Source organism: Arvicola amphibius, chromosome 10 (genome assembly GCF_903992535.2).
Source record: "Arvicola amphibius chromosome 10, mArvAmp1.2, whole genome shotgun sequence".
Taxonomy (NCBI): domain Eukaryota; kingdom Metazoa; phylum Chordata; class Mammalia; order Rodentia; family Cricetidae; genus Arvicola; species Arvicola amphibius.
In genome coordinates, this window is record NC_052056.1 from 97,787,708 (window position 1) to 97,804,368 (window position 16,661).

At 54.8% G+C, this 16,661-nt stretch overlaps 1 protein-coding gene across 1 annotated transcript in view; it reads right to left on the minus strand.

Moving 5' to 3' along the window:
* The window catches only part of Adap1 (ArfGAP with dual PH domains 1), a 52,787-nt gene extending 41,614 nt beyond the window's left edge, over positions 1-11,173 (minus strand). The window contains exon 1 of the mRNA XM_038345360.1: positions 11,045-11,173. Coding sequence (XP_038201288.1) covers positions 11,045-11,126 — 82 coding nt within the window. The 5' untranslated portion in view covers positions 11,127-11,173. The remainder of the gene's footprint in view (positions 1-11,044) is intronic.
* Positions 11,174-16,661: the final 5,488 nt, after the last annotated feature.

The following is a 16,661-nucleotide window of genomic DNA, read 5'->3' on the forward strand; positions in this document are numbered from 1 at the left end:
CACTGCAGTGTGTTATGTCTTGGACAAGGGTCCCCCATGGAGGCAGCAGGAATGTACGGCCTCCCCCACTCCTCACCACCAGCCCAGGGCAGCCAGATTGTCCAGGTGCTGGCCCTGGGGTCAAGCCTTAGGTTAGGCTTTCATGGCAGAAGTGCTGGTATGACCAGTAGGCCATGTGCAGGGTGCCTGCGGACCCTGGATGCTCCAATACAGCAGCCGCTAATCTTTGGGGTCAGCCAGCACCTTCCTGCCCAGCCTGCCCCTGGTCCCTCCGGCCCCTCCCGCACCGCTTATAATGGGTGCTCACTGGAGCCCAACATTGAACCAACCACAACACCTCGCTCCATCTCCATGTGACCTCCATGCATGCCCATGAATGCATGTGTGTGTTTGTGAGCACATGTGTATTGTGCACGCCTGTGTACATATTTGTGCACGTGTGTGAAGGAGCCAGAAGTTGATGTCAGATGTCTCCCTCCATCACTCCACCTTGTTGAGACAGGGTCTCTCACGGAATACGGAGCTCGCCAATCCAGCTGACTGGCCAGCAGGTTTCAGACCAACACATAGTACTTCACATGGATCCCGCTTGCACGCCAAGTTCTTTACCAACTGAGCTAGCTCCCAGCCCAGCCCCACCATAACCCTCAAGGTGAGATCCTGTCATCGCTTCAGATTATGGAATAAAGCAAATATAACTCCTGCAGTGTCAGACACCTGCCTGGGGTCACGCTGTGGTAGACCTGGGACTCCAGTGCCGGCAAATTTCTTCCAGGACCCAACACTGTCCTTGGATCACCTCCCTGGTACCTGTAGCTGGTCCTATTGGGACTCGGGAGTGGAGGGAGGATAAAGATCCTGGGGCAGAGACAGTTCTCTAGCTGAGCCCTTTGACCTGGTTACCTGGGAAGATTTCCTCACCTGTGATCTCACAGGGGTCTGTAAAGGCCACCAGCACCTGGTCAAGAGGCAGATCTCTTGTTTCAGTTCTGACGGGAGAGAGGGTGACCCCCAAGCCTCCGAATTCTTGTCACCTTACAGAGTCTAATCAGGAACTCTTTAAGTGTCCTAAACCCCAAGCTTGGAATGGAAGGTGACAGGGCCCATAACTGGTGGCAGGCCGGGCCCAGCGGGGACTCCAGGCTAGCAATGTTCACTCCCTGCCTTTCCCTCAGGCAAGCCCTAGGCTTCAGGCCCACAGGGCTGAGCCCAGTACCAGAACACCAGTTCCCGGAGGTGGAACTACCCTGCCCTGAACCCCTGGCTCCTGGGGTCTGGTGGGAAGTGGGGAAAAGAAGGAAGACGGAGGAGGTGCTTTGACCTATGTATGCTACGTCTAAATAGTCCCCAGGTCACTTTGGGCCAGGACTCAAGAGTCATGCTCATGAACAGATGGGTCCCTGCTGGAAAACTTGAGCCCAGACAGAGGCCCCAATCCCGGAAAACTACTCTTATTTACACCAAGGAAAGGCCACAGGAGGGTGGCTGTGGTGTGGCCGGGAACCAGCAGTGGGAGGCAAGCATGAGCAGGAAGCCAGGAGGCCTTCCTGGAGGAAGAGCCTAAGCTCTTGTGGTGAAGATGGGGGGCACTGGCTAAGAGGTATGGAGTGCGGTGGGAACAGCATGGGCAGGGTCTGGCAGAGGACAGAGCTTGGCCAAGCCCAGGGCAGCAGGTGTGGCCTCCTGCCTCGCCCCAACCTGAAATCCCCTCAGCACTGACCTTGTACTCTAGGATTCCACCCAGGGGAAACCTTGTAGGCAAAGAAGTTGGCCCAGAGCCAGCCAGGTCAGTCAGGTGGGCTCCTGACTCCAACAGACAGTTGGCGGGCCTGAAGCTCTGTGCCAGCCACCTTTGCCTTGTAAACTGCCGCGAGAGGCAGAAGCCGCTCCAAGCTGGAAGTCCCTGGCTCTGCCCAAGCCCTTCAATCCACCACAGGGCCTTGCCCCAGCCTTCGAAGCTTCCCAACAGAGGCTCTAGTTCCAATGGGGTCTTACAATGTAGCCCAAGCTGGATTTGAACTCAGGATGCTCTTACCTCCCTAATGGTGCTGTGCGCTCTCTCTCTCTCTCTCTCTCTCTCTCTCTCTCTCTCTCTCTCTCTCTCTCTCTCTCTCTCTCTCTCTCTCTCTGTGCACGCTCATGCAGAGAACAGAATGCCCCACTCTCTCGCTCTCTACTTGATCCCTTGAGACAGGGTCTCTCACTAAGCCTGCAGCTAGGCTGGCAGCTGGCAAACACCAGCACTCCTCCTGTTTCTGTGCCCCCCCCATCAAGTACAGGAAACCACGCTTGACTCTGTACACAAGTGTTGGGATTTGAACCCAGGTCCTTGTCCTTGTATAGCAAGCACTCTTACCCATCAAGCCACTGCCCCAGGCTGAGGCTATGTTTTCAAATGTCTTGACTGTCGTGGGTGACCTTGGGCAGCACAGCTCTGGAAAGCCAACAAAACAGAAGTGGACTCCAGCCAGATAGCACCTAACCCACCTCTGACCTCAACGGCACCAAGAGGTGCCTCCTGGCCAGCTGAGTATGTATACCAAGTCAACTCTCAATTAACCATGTCCCAACCACTTGCGTCTCACAGTGCCTCAGTTACTCTCTGCCAACTCCATGCCCACCAGAAAAGGCTCAGCAGAATTTTGGCCACTGAAGGCCACCATAGCCTGTCACTGGAGATCCAGGATGGATGCCACAGCCCTCTAGGGTGGACCTGTGAGTAGGGGAAAGGTCAGATTAAAACCTGTTCACAGACCAAAACTGGCTCGGTTCCTGGGGAAAGCTGGCCAGAGTGCCCTCAGGCTCTCCAGGTGATCCCTACATGGGTCCTGGCTCCATCCGGATGCACTGTTCCCACAGGGGCTAGCAACACCTGCGTACTGAGTCTCACGGCTTCTGTCTGGAGCATGTCTTAGTCACCCAGGATCCCAGAATTCTCTGCTGAATGGTTTGGAAACTGTTCTAGGACCCGTGTCATCCCGGGACAAGCCACAAAAGTGTCCTGTGTCACGAGTGGCCAGAGATGTTGAACGGTGAGCAGGCGATCACTGGTGGGTGGCTAAGTCCTCAGCACCCACCAGCACCCTGGTTACTTGGTGCTAAGTCCAGGTGCGGCCACCACTCTGCCTGTCCGAGGCCATCAACCTCCCCACTCTGCTCTCCTCCTCCTCCTGGCTCCCTAAGGCCACACACCCTCCCCCTGCCCTTCCTCCCCTGGTCCCTTCAAGGTGACTCAGACCCTCAGTGCTTCCGGGAGCAGCTCCCAAGCACCCGAGCAGGTCGGGCGTGTTCTGGGGCAGAGCCAGGTGGGACAGGTGTGTCCCCCTTGGCCAAGGCCTAGGCAGGGGGAGGAGTGGAGCAGTGGACCCTATCAGTGGAATGTGGTTCTGGCAGAGTCCTGTGGCTCAGCTTTAGAGAACTTTGCTCTTCCGGAGGTTGGTGCGTAGCTGAGATCCTGGTCAGATAGCCACTCTGCTACCCGGGCCTGAGGCAGGTAGGCAGCTAGCTCCAAACTAGAAGGTAGGAACCTCTTAAAGAGAGATAGAATCCAAGATTCTCGGGGGGTGGGGGCGGCGGGGGACATATGCACACATAGCTGCCCCCAGCAATCCACCTGCATGGAGGTCCTTTTTTTCTGGGCTACCATTAGCTGTTTTGTTTTTTTTTTTTTTTTTTTTTTCGAGACAGGGTTTCTCTGCAGCTTTTTTTTTAGAGCCTGTCCTGGAGCTAGCTCTTGTAGACCAGGCTGGTCTCGAACTCACAGAGATTCGCCTGCCTCTGCCTCCCGAGTGCTGGGATTAAAGGCGTGCGCCACCACCGCCCGGCCTTGTCTTGTTTTTTTTTTCATACCCCACTGGAATGGGAGCATCAAGACAGAGATGGCTGCCTCTAGACGCTACAGATTCCCACAAGGCTGTGCTCCTTATATTTGGTGCTCAGTCAGCTTCAGGGCCCTGGATAATGGAGGGGCTCAGGCTCTCCTCTCGGCAAGGCCCCGACCCACTGGAGGGGAGCAACTCCTCTCCTCATACCTCCCTTCCCATTCAGAAGAGGAGATGGTACCTGCCTCCCCACACCTCACAGTCCCCTGACACTTCTTTGGGTTGTCAACCTCTGCCGTGGACATCCTCCTCTGCGCCCAATACCACAGGTGCTCAGGCTCCCTGCTGTGCAGCTCAGCTGGTCTCATGGATGCTAAAAACCTATTTTAAGAACTTGCTAGCAGTGATGACCCTGTAAGGACTGGGTTTTACACGCCACTGTGTTTTCATGTAGTTGGTTAATTTTATCACACGTGGATTGCTGGGAGGGGTTTTAAAAAGGAGAAAGAAGTATGTACACGTCGATGCCTACCCAGTTCTGCCTCTCCTCAGAGGTACACCCAACCCCACCTACACACCTCAACATCCTCCCCAAGTCCTGAGTGGATGCTCTGCCCTCAACACTATCCTGCTCAGTCACTCCCAGAATAGGGGGATTATCTATCTATCTATCTATCTATCTATCTATCTATCTATCTATCTATCTATCTATCTGTTGGTTGATTGGTTTGTTGTTATTTGAGACAGGCTCTCACTATGTATCCCTGGCTGTCCTGGAACTCACTTTATAGACCAGGCTGACCTCAAACTCACAGAGATCTGCCTGCCTCTGCCTCCGAAGGGCTGGGGTTAAAGGCCCAAGTCACTATGCCCAGCTGATTGTATCTTTGAGACAAGGTCTCACTTTGTAACTCACAGCGGCATCAGACTCATGGCAATCCTCCTGCCTCACACACCCTGAGTGTGGGGGTAAAGACATATGCCACCGCACCTGAGTTCTTGAATGCATCCTGTCTTCAACATCAGCTGGTGACCCTGCTACACAGGTTTTAGTTGTTTGGCTCTGTGGCTCCCACTGCCCCAGGTAAAGAGCCAAGCCTTGCTGTGGTTGTTAGAGCACCCTCCCTCCCGCATACACTGGCCTTCTGGCTTCTCCAGCCCACAGAGTCATGAATACAGAACAGAACTCACAGTTAAATCCTAGCCCTCTTTTTACTTATTTGGAGACAGTCTCACTAATTTATTTAGGTTGGCCATGAACTTGCTCCATAGCCTTGCTGCTTAGGATTAAATCTGCGACCTCCTGCCTCAGTTTCTCAAGTACCTAGGATTCTCGGCCTCTGCCACCAACTCCACACCACATATCAGGGACTCTAGGTCAGTTTGTGCCCCATCCACCTCTCTTGTAGGCTGTGCCTGCCCTGTGAGCATGACTTGCTGATCCCAAATTCAAGTCCCTGGAGTCCTCTGTAACCATGGCAATGCTTGAGCCAGTACTTTCTGGGAGCATCTCTATGGTCTTCCCTATAGGTGGGGTGCTCCCGGAACCACAAATTGGTGCCATAAGGGAGATGCCTTCAAAGACCATCTTTAAGAGCGGGACATCATAGTGCAGACCTGTCTGTCATCCCAGCCTTGGAAGACTAAAGCAGAAGCAAGGCAAACTCCAGGCCAGGCAGGGCTACAAGGTGAGACCTTGTCTCGAAAACACCAAAACAAGCCTAAGGCCATAGTGCAGTTGGTAGAGGGCTTGCCTAGCATGCATGAGGCCCTAGGTTCCATCCCCAGCACTGCAGAAGACAGGGGAGTGTGCATGCCTGCAACCTGAGCACTCGGGAGTGGGGTGGAGGCGAGAGGACGAAAAGTTCAAGATCATCCTTAGCTACATAATGAGTTCCAAGCCAGCCTGAGCTACGTGAGACCTTGTCCATAAATAAATAAACTCAAGGCTAGTGAGAGGGCTCGGCGGTAATGGCGCCTACTGGCAAACTTCATCCGAGTTTGATGCCTGTGACCCACATGGCAGAACAGAGAACCAACTCTCGCAAGTTGTTCTCTGACCTCCACAGGTGTGCATGGGACATGCATAGACACACAGGCACGCACGCACACACACACACTCACACGCACACACACACACACACACACACACTAAAGAGTAGTAATGTAGTTGGTCATTGAACCTAAACTAGCCGGGCGGTGGTGGCACACGCCTTTAATCCCAGCACTTGAGAGGCAGAGGCAGGCGGATCCCTGTGAGTTTGAGGCCAGCCTGGTCTACAGACCGAGTTCCAGGACAGCCAGAGCTGTTACGCAGAGAAACATTATCTAGAAAAACTAAAACTAAAACAAAAACCAAAACGAAACAAAAACCTAGACCATCCTGCATCTCTGCACTGTTGTTCCCGAGCCTTCACCCAACCCAACTCCCAACTTGCATTTTTCTTGTTCCTCTCCCTCTCCAAACCAAACCAGGCCCCTCCACCAACTATCCCAGTGGCGGCGTTCTTCCCTAACTTCTTATGGGTACTGTTGGGTAAGATCAGGGTGTTGGCTCCCCCTACTCCCTGCCAACTATGTGGCAGTGACAGTCCGCCACCAGCAAGCTTCTGCCACCAGCAAGCTTCTGCCGCCAGCTCCACCCACAGCACCCTGTGCCCGCTTGCTTCTCTGTGAAGAGCCTGCCTACCTCAGTCTCCCCACCCTGGGTACCGTGCATGTGCAAAGAGCTGGGGAGAAACTGATCAAAGGCTCCATCACACAAAGCCTCAGCTCCTCCTCTCTGTGAGCACACGCCTCCCACACCCTTAGCCACACTCCTCACGCCTTCCAGCCACGCTGTACCGGAGCCACTCTCTGCCACCCTCAGACGACCTTCCTGCCTAGTGCCAAGTAAGAGCGTAGAAAATGACCCTAAGTCTAAAGCTGCCTAAGAGTCAGGCGCCTGGGTCTGAGGTCGTGTCACCCACATTCAAGATGCACGTGGGCCTGGTCACAGGGCCTGCATACAGAGAGAAGCCTGCAGGTCTTGGGGCTAGCCCAGCAACCTAAGGAGTTCATTCTGGGCTATCCTCAGCCCATAGGCACAACCGGGTATACTTCAGGGATGGAATGGAGGGCAGAGGGACACTGTTTAGAAGAAAGGGGCTGGTCCGAGCTGGGACAGAGAGACAGACTTCCAGTCCTCAACCCCGCGTGTGGACCGGCTCCCAGCACTATCCTAGAGTGGGCAGGCCTGACAAGTCCACTCAGGACACAGCGGTTCTTTAGCAACCAGCGTTCTCATAGGCAGGTGAATCGATAAGTACAATACAAATAGCACCGTGTGGGATAGCACTCTGCTCTAAAGAAGGGGTTCTAACACCTGCTTCAACATGGATAGACCTCGCAACCACACTACCAAGTGAAGCAAACTGGACCCCGACCAAACAAATGCGGTGTGGGTCTGTTCAGAGAAGGCCCCTGGCAGGTCAGAGTCCTTGAGAAACCAAGAAATGGTGCATCTCAGGAACGGGGACCTGGAGGGACAGTCAGTGAGTATCGTATAAAAGAGTTCCCGTTTGGGAAGAGGAGAAAGTCTCGAGAGTGGATGGTGGTGGCAGCTGCACAGAACTGCAAATGCGCTTAATGCCTCCAAACTGCACATTAAAAATAGTGAGAATGGGGCTGGAGAGATGGCTCAGCAGTTGAGAGCAATGGCTGCTCTTCCAGAGGACCCGGGTTCAATTCCCAGCACCCACATGGTAGCTCACAACTCTCTGTAATTCCAGTTCCAGGGGACACGAGACCCATGGCAAAACACCAATGACCATAAGATTAAAATAAAACAATTTTTTTTAAAAAAAGAATGGTGTGTGTACATAAATATATATGCATACATAAAAATTTAGACACACACACACATACACACACACCAAATAGGCCCGGTGCCACATGCCTATAATCCCAGCTACTTGGGGAAATGTGCCAGGAGGATTGAAAATTCAAGGTAAGCAAATTTGAGGCCAGGCCAAGTAACTCAATGGACTGTCTGAAAACAAAATGTTTAATAAAGAAAGGGTTATGGATGTAGTTTTGTGATAGAGTCCTGGCCTAGAAGTGCCCCAGTGAATGGCTGGGCTAAATCACTTGCCTAGAATCCCCCAGTGAGGGGCTGGGGTGTGGCTCAGTGGTAGAGCCCCTGCCTAGAATCCTCCAGTGAGGGGCTGGGGTGTGGCTCAGTGGTAGAGCCCCTGCCTAGAATCCTCCAGTGAGGGGTTGGGGTGTGGCTCAGTGGTAGAGCCCCTGCCTAGAATTCCCCAATAAGGAAATAGGGTGTGGCTCAGTGGTTAAGCACCTGCCTAGTATACCCAGGGCCCTGGGTTTCATCCGCAGTACTCTGGAGGAAGAAAAGAAAAACCGAAGCCTGCTGGGACACTGCTCTAGACATGGCATGGTCTGCCAGACCCACTTCTCAGCCCTGGCCAATCCCAGCCCCATCCCACAAGCATGTACACACACACAAATACATACACAGGGACCCTCTCTTAACCTGAGCCATGTTCTGAAATCTTTTGTACTGAGGGCTGGACCAGAAGCAGTTTCTGAATGCCCACAAAGACTCCAAGTGTAACGAAGACCCATGCTCTGTGTCCACCTTTTGCTTCAGGACTGGCCCTAGGGTCATTCTCACCTAGCCTGTGTCTGGGACCTCCAGAAGTCTGGCTCTGCAGCCACAGGGGCAGTGTCAAGCAGCAGCCCCTGACCTACCTAGTTAAAAGTAAGCACTTCCTTCCTCTCCCTCATCCCTCCAGAGCGGCCAGTCAGGACTCCTGGGAGTCCAGGTTTGACCGGCATCAAAGCAAGAAAGAGTGGTTCTCAAACCTTCCAGGCCATCCAATGGCCAGACACTTTAGGGAGAGCCTTCATGGACAACTTGGGAACACACCAAACACCCTCCCTCTCCCTCAGCAGGAGTCTTGCCGGAAGAAGGGCCATGCCCCGCCAACAACCCACTAGCTGGGCTGAGAAAGTATCTGAGGTGGGTGGTGGGTGGACCCCAGGTTCAAGACCAGACTGGAGTGAGGCTCAGTGGGGGCTGCAGAGATCCTCACCCTCCACATGTCTCACTCCCAGACCTCTTACGGCCAGGTGAAAACTTCTCAGGGTTCCCCCAGACGCCCCAGGCCTGGTGGTCAGAGGTGACCTGGGTCTGCCATGGTGTTCTGCTGTCCATGGCAGATGTCATTACTCCTCAGGGTCCCTTGGTCTCACTTGTGTGGTCAAGAAGAGCAGCCATTAGCCAGTGGCCATGACACCATGGAACACATGTCTCCCTCCTCAACAAGGCCACCACAGGACAGGAGACTCCAGAACCCTACAGCATTGAAAAACGCAGGAAAACTAACGCCCCCATCTCTCCCCACTGGGCGTCATAGGCCCCGGGTGTGTGTGAGCAGGCCTCAGGGGTCATGACGCAGGCATTGGTTCAGCCAGGGTCTAGATAAAAATGGGGGACTTGCAAACACAGTGTGGAGAGCTGCAGATTGGGCATCAGGAAACCTGGTCAGCCTTGTGGACACCTAAGACAGTTCACATGGTGGAGGCCTCAGTTTCCCTGGTTGCAAAGTGGAAACAATCCTCATACCTTGTCTGCCTCACAGATAGGGAGTGTGGGGGAGCAAGCGGCTGTTATAGGCCAAAACGGGTGACTTGGTCTATAACCAGTAAGGGCCGTGCCCTCAGAGGGCAGCAGCTGCAGTAGCCAGAGGCCTGAGACTAAGAGGCCACCAGGACACTACACAGGTAAATGGTATAGGGTAGTCCTCACTAAGGGTTCAGGAAGCCCCTTCTTCCTCCTGTCTGGCTAAGAGTGTCTAGAAAGTAGCCATGTGTTCTGAGAAGCTGTTTCTGGGCTGGGTAGCCGGAGAATATGGGGAGAGGTCCAGTTCCCCTCCCCTGGGGTTCACCACCCCCTAGGTGGGTTTGGAGCAACCCATTAGCCTTCCTAACCAGGAACTTCAGCATTGCCAGCTTTCCTGAACAAGCTGAAAGGCAGGCCTGAGAGAGGGAGGTGGGGAGGCTCCCCTGAGCTAGGCCAGCTGGCAACAGTACCACATAACACCAGGGAGCCACCACCCCACTGCACCATCGGCAGGGCCCTGCGGTGCCTCGGGAGACCAGGAAAGGGCTACTTCATCTTGCCCAGCTTCCCGTTAAAGCTTGGTTAATGTCTCCTCTTAGAGACACCCGAGCCTCTGGGATGGCATACACTACTATTGACTAGCAGATTCTCAGGCTGGGGCTGATACTCCTCAGCCCAGAGGCGGGGGTGGGGATGGGGGAGGTGGGGTGGGAATGGGGGAGGTGGGGAGGAGGTCCTATTTACAGGCTGTGCCTTTAGCGCGCATCTCGGGGAGCCAGAGTGATGTCTCCAAGGATACCCGCTATGTATGTTCTGAGGGGCTCATGCTAGGGTCCCCTATATCCCTGAAATGTCTTGCAGATCTCTCCCCACCTGCACACCCAGAGAAGATCAACTCCAGGAAACTGCCCAGTAGTGGGAGAACTCGGCCCTTTTTTCATAGCCAATCCTGAGTCCCGGTGTTCTGGCGGATACAAGTCCCTCCAAGCCAGGGCCACTAAGGGACAAAGTCTGGGAGAGGCCAGGCAGATGTGTCTGTGGCTCCCACCCGTCCCCCACTGTCCTGCTCCCAGAGAAGCAAGGTATAGAGAGCCATAGGCACATGGCCAGCCTGTCCTCACAGGGGCCACCCAAGGCTCAGCTTCCTTCCTCAGCCTTGAGCGTGGCCCCTGGAAGGGATGCCATGACGTCACCTCCAGGTAGCTGGGAACCAGGTGGACCCCACACTCGCCAGCAGACACCCTGGGTTCACTGGCCGCTTTCCCTGCAAGCTAGCCGCCCCCAATGATTTCCTCTTTTTTTTTTTTTTCTCCCTGAGACGCCGAGGTTTCGCAAGGCTGGGGAGGGGAGGCGGCCGCGGGTGACAGCGTGACACGCAGCCCGGCGGGGGAGGGGAGGCGGTGGCACCGGTCGCGCGGAGCCCACGAGGTGCCCTCCGGATACTGCGCCCCGCCACCGCCAGTCCCAGCCGCCGGCAGGTGCACCCGGGCCGCACCCCAACCCAGCCAGGACCCAGCGCATGCCTCGTCCGCGTTCCCCGCGCCCCACGCAGTCCCGTCCACCCGGCCGCACCCGGTGCCTCCGCCCGACCCGCACCTACCCGGGGCTCCGCAGTCAGCGCAGCGCACGTTCCCCGGCCGCGTCAGCAGCTCCAGCAGCGCCCGGCGCCGCTCCCCGGCCATGGCTGCGCGGCCACCGCGCCGTCCCGAGCGCGCTCGCCCGACTAGGGCCCCGCGCCGCGCGCCCGCCGCTCTCCCTGCGCCATCGCCGCTGCTCAGCCCGCGCACCGGCCCCGTTCGTGTCGCCGCGCGGGGCCGCCCTGAGCGGAGCTGCGCGCGCGGGGACCGGGGCGCAACGCACGGCGCGCTCGGGACGGCAAGGCCCGCGGGCGGCCCCCAGCGGCGCGGTCAGGGAGCGGCCTCTTCGGGAGAGCCCGGTCTCTCCGGGTCCACCTGGGGCGGGGTCGCAGGGCACCCGCGCAGCGGAAGAATGGACCACCCCACACGCAAGCAGTGCTTGTTGGGTTGGAGCTGAGGACGTGGGCAGCTCAGACCAGCAGCCCTGCCTGAGAATGACAAACTCCAGTGCTCTAAGGATCCGAGGGCTCCACCCTCACACGTGTCCAACCAAGTCCCATACCCTCATCCCCAGGAGATAGGACAGGAGCTGGCCACACCCCTCCTGATCTCCAGCAGGCTCCCTTCTAGAGCTGTGTGTCTGTTCCTTTGCTCGCCCTAGCATTTCTTTTCAAATCCTATTTTCTCCCTCGATTATAAACGCAATAGCAGCTGTTTAGAAGCCAATTGCCACACCCTGGTGAAAAATAAAAGCCTATGCTCCAAAGACCCTGAGAATCTGCGGATCCCATTTCACCCCCAGCCACCTTTAGACACCCCACCCTCATCCCTAGGACTGTTGGTCTACAGCCAGGGTGCTGGTTGCACTATGATTTGGCTCTGAGTGTCCCCCGCCCCCACAGGGACCCTGTGTTAAGGGCTCAGTCCCCAGGGTGGCACTATAGCATAGTGCTGGAACCTTTAAGGGTGGAGGCCTAGCTGGAAGGTGGTAGTGCATGCCTTGGCCACATTCCAGGTCAGGTCCACAGAGGACAGCTTAGGCTACACAGAGAAATCCTTTCTTGAAAAACAAAACCAAACCAACAAACCAACAACAGAAGAGGTGAGTTGGAAGTGAGGTCACTGGGACCCCAGCCTCTTTCTCTTTCTTCCTAGGGATTGAGGGTGAGCAGTTTTGTGCCATCACGTGTTTCTGTCATGAATGTTCTATTGGTGACCCCACCAAGCGGCCCTCTACTGAGGCTGTGTTGTATATTTTGCCGGTGGCACCTGTCCCTCGTGCCCTGGCTTGTCACCCCATTGCAGAACTTGCCTTGCGATCTGGAGGCAGAACATGCAATCGGCCCCATTGTATATTTCAGAGGTCATGAGGCCTGTGGCTCTGTAGGCTCACTCTTTTAATATTTATTTATTAATATTTATTTATTATGTATACAATATTCTGTCTGTGTATATGCCTGCAGGCCAGAAGAGGGCACTAGACCTCATTACAGATGGTTATGAGCCACCCTGTGGTTGCTGGGAATTGAACTCAGGACCTTTGGAAGAGCAGGCAATGCTCTTAACCACTGAGCCATCTCTCCAGCCCTGTAGGCTCACTCTTTAACTGATACAATGTCTTTCTTTTGGAGCCCACTGGAGCCTGGGTAGGGACAGGTGGCATTTCCACCTCTGGGCCTTCTGCCAGGTTGCAGACCTGGCACCCAGCAGGAGCTTGGAGAATGTGAATTACAAAGACAGACTGATGGGGGTTGGGGATGTGGCTCAGTTGGTGGAGAGTTTAACCAACATGCATGGCGCCCTGGATTCTGTCCTTAGCACTGCAGAAACTAGGCATGCTGATGGATGCCTCTAATCTCAGCGCAGAATCCTCAGCTACACACTGAGTCTGGGGCCAGCCTGGGCTAAATGAGACCCAGTCTTAAAATTTTTTAAATAGATAAAAATTAAAACCGAAAACAGAATGAAGGCAAAAAAAAAAAAAAATAGACCGATGCTAACCGCTCTGTCCCAGGCCATAGAGAAAACACCCAAACAGATGTTTTCTTATTTGGTCTTCGCTGTTGTTTGTTTTTGAGAAAAAGATCTCTCTAGTAGTCCAATCGGCCTCACACCCACAGCCATCCTCCTGCCACTGCCTCCTGAGTGCTCAGATAACAACAAGCAGGGGCCGCCACTCTTAAGCCCTGTGCTTCCTTACTCAATCCTCACTTTACAGTCAGGGAAACCGAGGCACACAACAGCCCGTGTATTCACAACAGGACTGGGATGACCGTAAATTCAGGAGACAAAGAGGCACAGACCCAACCCCCTATCCCCACCAAGAGAATAAGTTTGCCCTCTGGAGAGAAAAGTCCCAGGGAGACCTCAGAGCATACGCAGGCAGCCAGCAAGTGAGGTGCCGCACAGCAAGACGCACCCACTACCTGGTGGCAGCCTTCTGGGTGTGGCGTGACCGGCAAGGTCTTGACACACGCAGAGCAGCTGGGATAGCCTGCACCAAGATGACTAACAACGCACTTTGGCCTTTCCACGGGACTCTAGCCACTGCTCCCTCCTACCCCAGGTGCACATGGTCTTGGGGTGCCAGGCGATGTATGAGGTGGAAGGTTAACTTGGGATGGGGATTCTGGGTCGTTTTCTGTGGGTTGTCTCCCATGCTGGGGTATGGAGTTTTTTTTGGTGAAGCAGATGCCCGTGAATGGTCTGTTGTCCTGAAAATGTCCCCGATAAACTCACTGGTTCACCATGGCACACTCGGGTAGACTTATTTCTTTGGTCTTCTTGGCGCCCCTACCCTCTGGGGCAGATGTGTGTGCATGCATGTGTGTGTGCTTGTGTGTGCACATGCATGTGCGTGTGTGTGTGTGTTTCCCTGGGGAAAGTCACTTCACACCCATGGATTAAGGAGGCAGGAGAGAGGATACGAGAATAAGGCTTATGGAGTGGACAGACCCTGGATATCAGCTGGTGAGCCACCTTCAATGGCTTCTTGGATGACAGAGCCAGAAAGGCACAGGCGTGCTGGAGAGCCTAGCAGGTCCTCCCTAGCTGTGCTCAGCTAGGGCAATGGAAATAGCACTCACAGAGAACCCTGGGGAGCCAGGCTGATCTTGCTCCCTTGCCAGGGCCAGACCAAAGCCTTTCAAGGGCATCTCAAGGGCAACAGGGCCTTGTGGTCTCAAGTTCATGCTGCCTGTCTGAACTTTCTTCTGTTCTGCCCTTCCAGTCCCCCGCTCTGCTGTCTAGGCCTACATCACAGTCCCCAGCCCCAGTTCCCTAGCACTTCCCGAGCCTGAGGTCAGACATCTGCTTCCATAGAGCACACATCCACACTGGGTAGGGAGTGCCTCAGACAGGGCTTGTCTTCCGCAGCATCCTCTGAGTACAGGAATTCGTGCACAGTAAGCCTGCAAGCCGCTGCCAGCAGGAGATCAGCGACAGGGAGCTGAGCCCAGAGCCCATGGAGAAGCTCAGAATGGCTATCCCAGCTTCATGGCTGCCATCTAAGCACCAATGACAGGCCCTGCATCCCTTCCCCACCGGCCACCTGTGCCCTAAAACCCTGACTGCCGAGGAGACAGCCACCCCGTAAAGAATCAAGCAAGCCCCCCAGAACTCCCGCACTCAGCCCAGCATGCTGGTGGATGTTCTTGCTCAGAGGAAGACAGAGGCAATTTCCTTTCTTGTTATCACCAGCAGAGTCATCCGCCTGCATCTGCCTTCCGAGGGCTGGAATTAAAGGTTTGTGCCACCACCACCTGGCTGCTGACAGAACTGCTAAGACCGCAAAGGAAGAGCCAATAAGGGTCCATGAAGCGACCTCGAGGGTGGTGGAATGCCTGGTTCTTATCTGATTGGTTGTGTGTGTGGTATTGTGCATGTCTGTACAAAGGTGCACGTGCGCACGTATGTGGAGGCCAGAGGCTGATGTTGGGTGACTTTTCGTCTCTTACGCTCCACCTTATTGGAGGCCCAGGGTCTCTCGCTGAACCCTGGAGCTTACCAATTCAGCCAGGCTGACTGGTCAGCGAGCTCCAGGGCTGGGGTGATAGACACATGTTACTACCACTTAAATTTTTACATGAGTTTGGGGATCCACGCTCAGGTGTTCATGCAGGCACTTCGCTGGCAACCATCTTCTCAGCTTCTTGATTTGATTTTTTTAATTAAACAAATATTTTACATGTATATTAAACGTACCACATGCATGCCTGGTGCTTGCGGACACCAGGAGAGGGTGTCATATGCCCTGCAAACTGGAGTTACAGACAATTATGAGCTCTCATGTGGGTGCTGGGAACTGAGACCGGGTCCTCTGCAAGAACAACTGTTATTCTCAGCCACTGAGTCCTCTTTCCAGTCCCAGTGGTTTGGTTTTCTAAGACAGGATCTTAATAGGCACCCCGGTCTGGTCTCAAACCTACAGTCACATAAGCTGTCTGGTGTAATCGTAATAGCGCCCACGGCTCAGGTGCTTCTGGGAGCTGAACCCTCTCAGCTGCACACAGGTAGAAAGAAGGTCAGCATGATGAAGGCCTTGTCATCAGAGTCCCTCAAGGGACAGTAGTTATTGGATAGAGAGGCTCTGTGGCCTAGCCAGGGAGGACGGTTGGACGGAGCCCAAGTCTTGGGCCAGGATGGGGAAACTGAGGCTCTGAAGGAGGTGAAGGCGAGGCCAGGACATTGAATACCCTCATACTGGGCATCTCGTTGTGGACACCCACTTATGGGGAGGGAGGTTTTGGTGAGAAGCCTGGCCAGGGTGCCCGGGGAAGAGGAAGTCTAGGAACCAAAGTCCCGAGTCAGTGTGGACCCCCAGAACTGCAGAAGCAACCCCATAGCAGTGCTGACAGCTGTTGGCTTATGCCCTGAGATAAACTGTGCCCTCCAAAAGACATATTGGGAACCTAGCCCAGGTCCTATTGGGAGCCTAGCCCAGGTGCCTAAGAATGTGACCTTATTTGGAAACACGTTCTTTGCAGGTGTCATCACACTTGACCGAAGTGGAATACGGCCGGAGTTCTCACTCAAAGAGGACACGTGGCCAAGCAGTGGTAGCGTGCATCTTTAATCCCAGCGCTCAGGAGGCAGAGGCAGGTGGATCTCTGTGAGTTTGAGGCCAATCTGGTCTACAGAGTGAGTTCCAGGAAGTCCAGGGCTACAGAGAAATCCTGTCTCAGGAAAAAGAAAAAGACACGTGGGCACAGATGTGGAAGACCCAGTGGGCCAAGATGCTCAAAGACCAGGAAGCATATCTGCCAATCTAGATTAGCCAGACTGACAGTAACACTGGGAGGGAGGAAGGAAGGGCTGAAAGGATTGCATGGACCGAGAACTGCCCTGAGGGTTCTGCAGCCGCGTAGCCTCCCAAACAGAGACTAAGACGCCAATAAGACCTTGATGCATCTTGCAGTTTCTCAGAACAGCCAGCAACTTCCAGGCAGGTTGGGCTGGGGCAGCGGGCCTTCAGCTGCTGCCCTGAGTGTCCCGTCCTCTTTGTGCTCCTCATTCTGTACTGAGCCACTTATCTGGGGCTTCTGCCACAGGTGTGGGCTCTATACAGGCCAAGAGAGAGGAAGGAGAAAGAGTAGGACCGCCCTGGGGAGGAGGAGCTGCAGCCCAAGCCTGGTGATGATG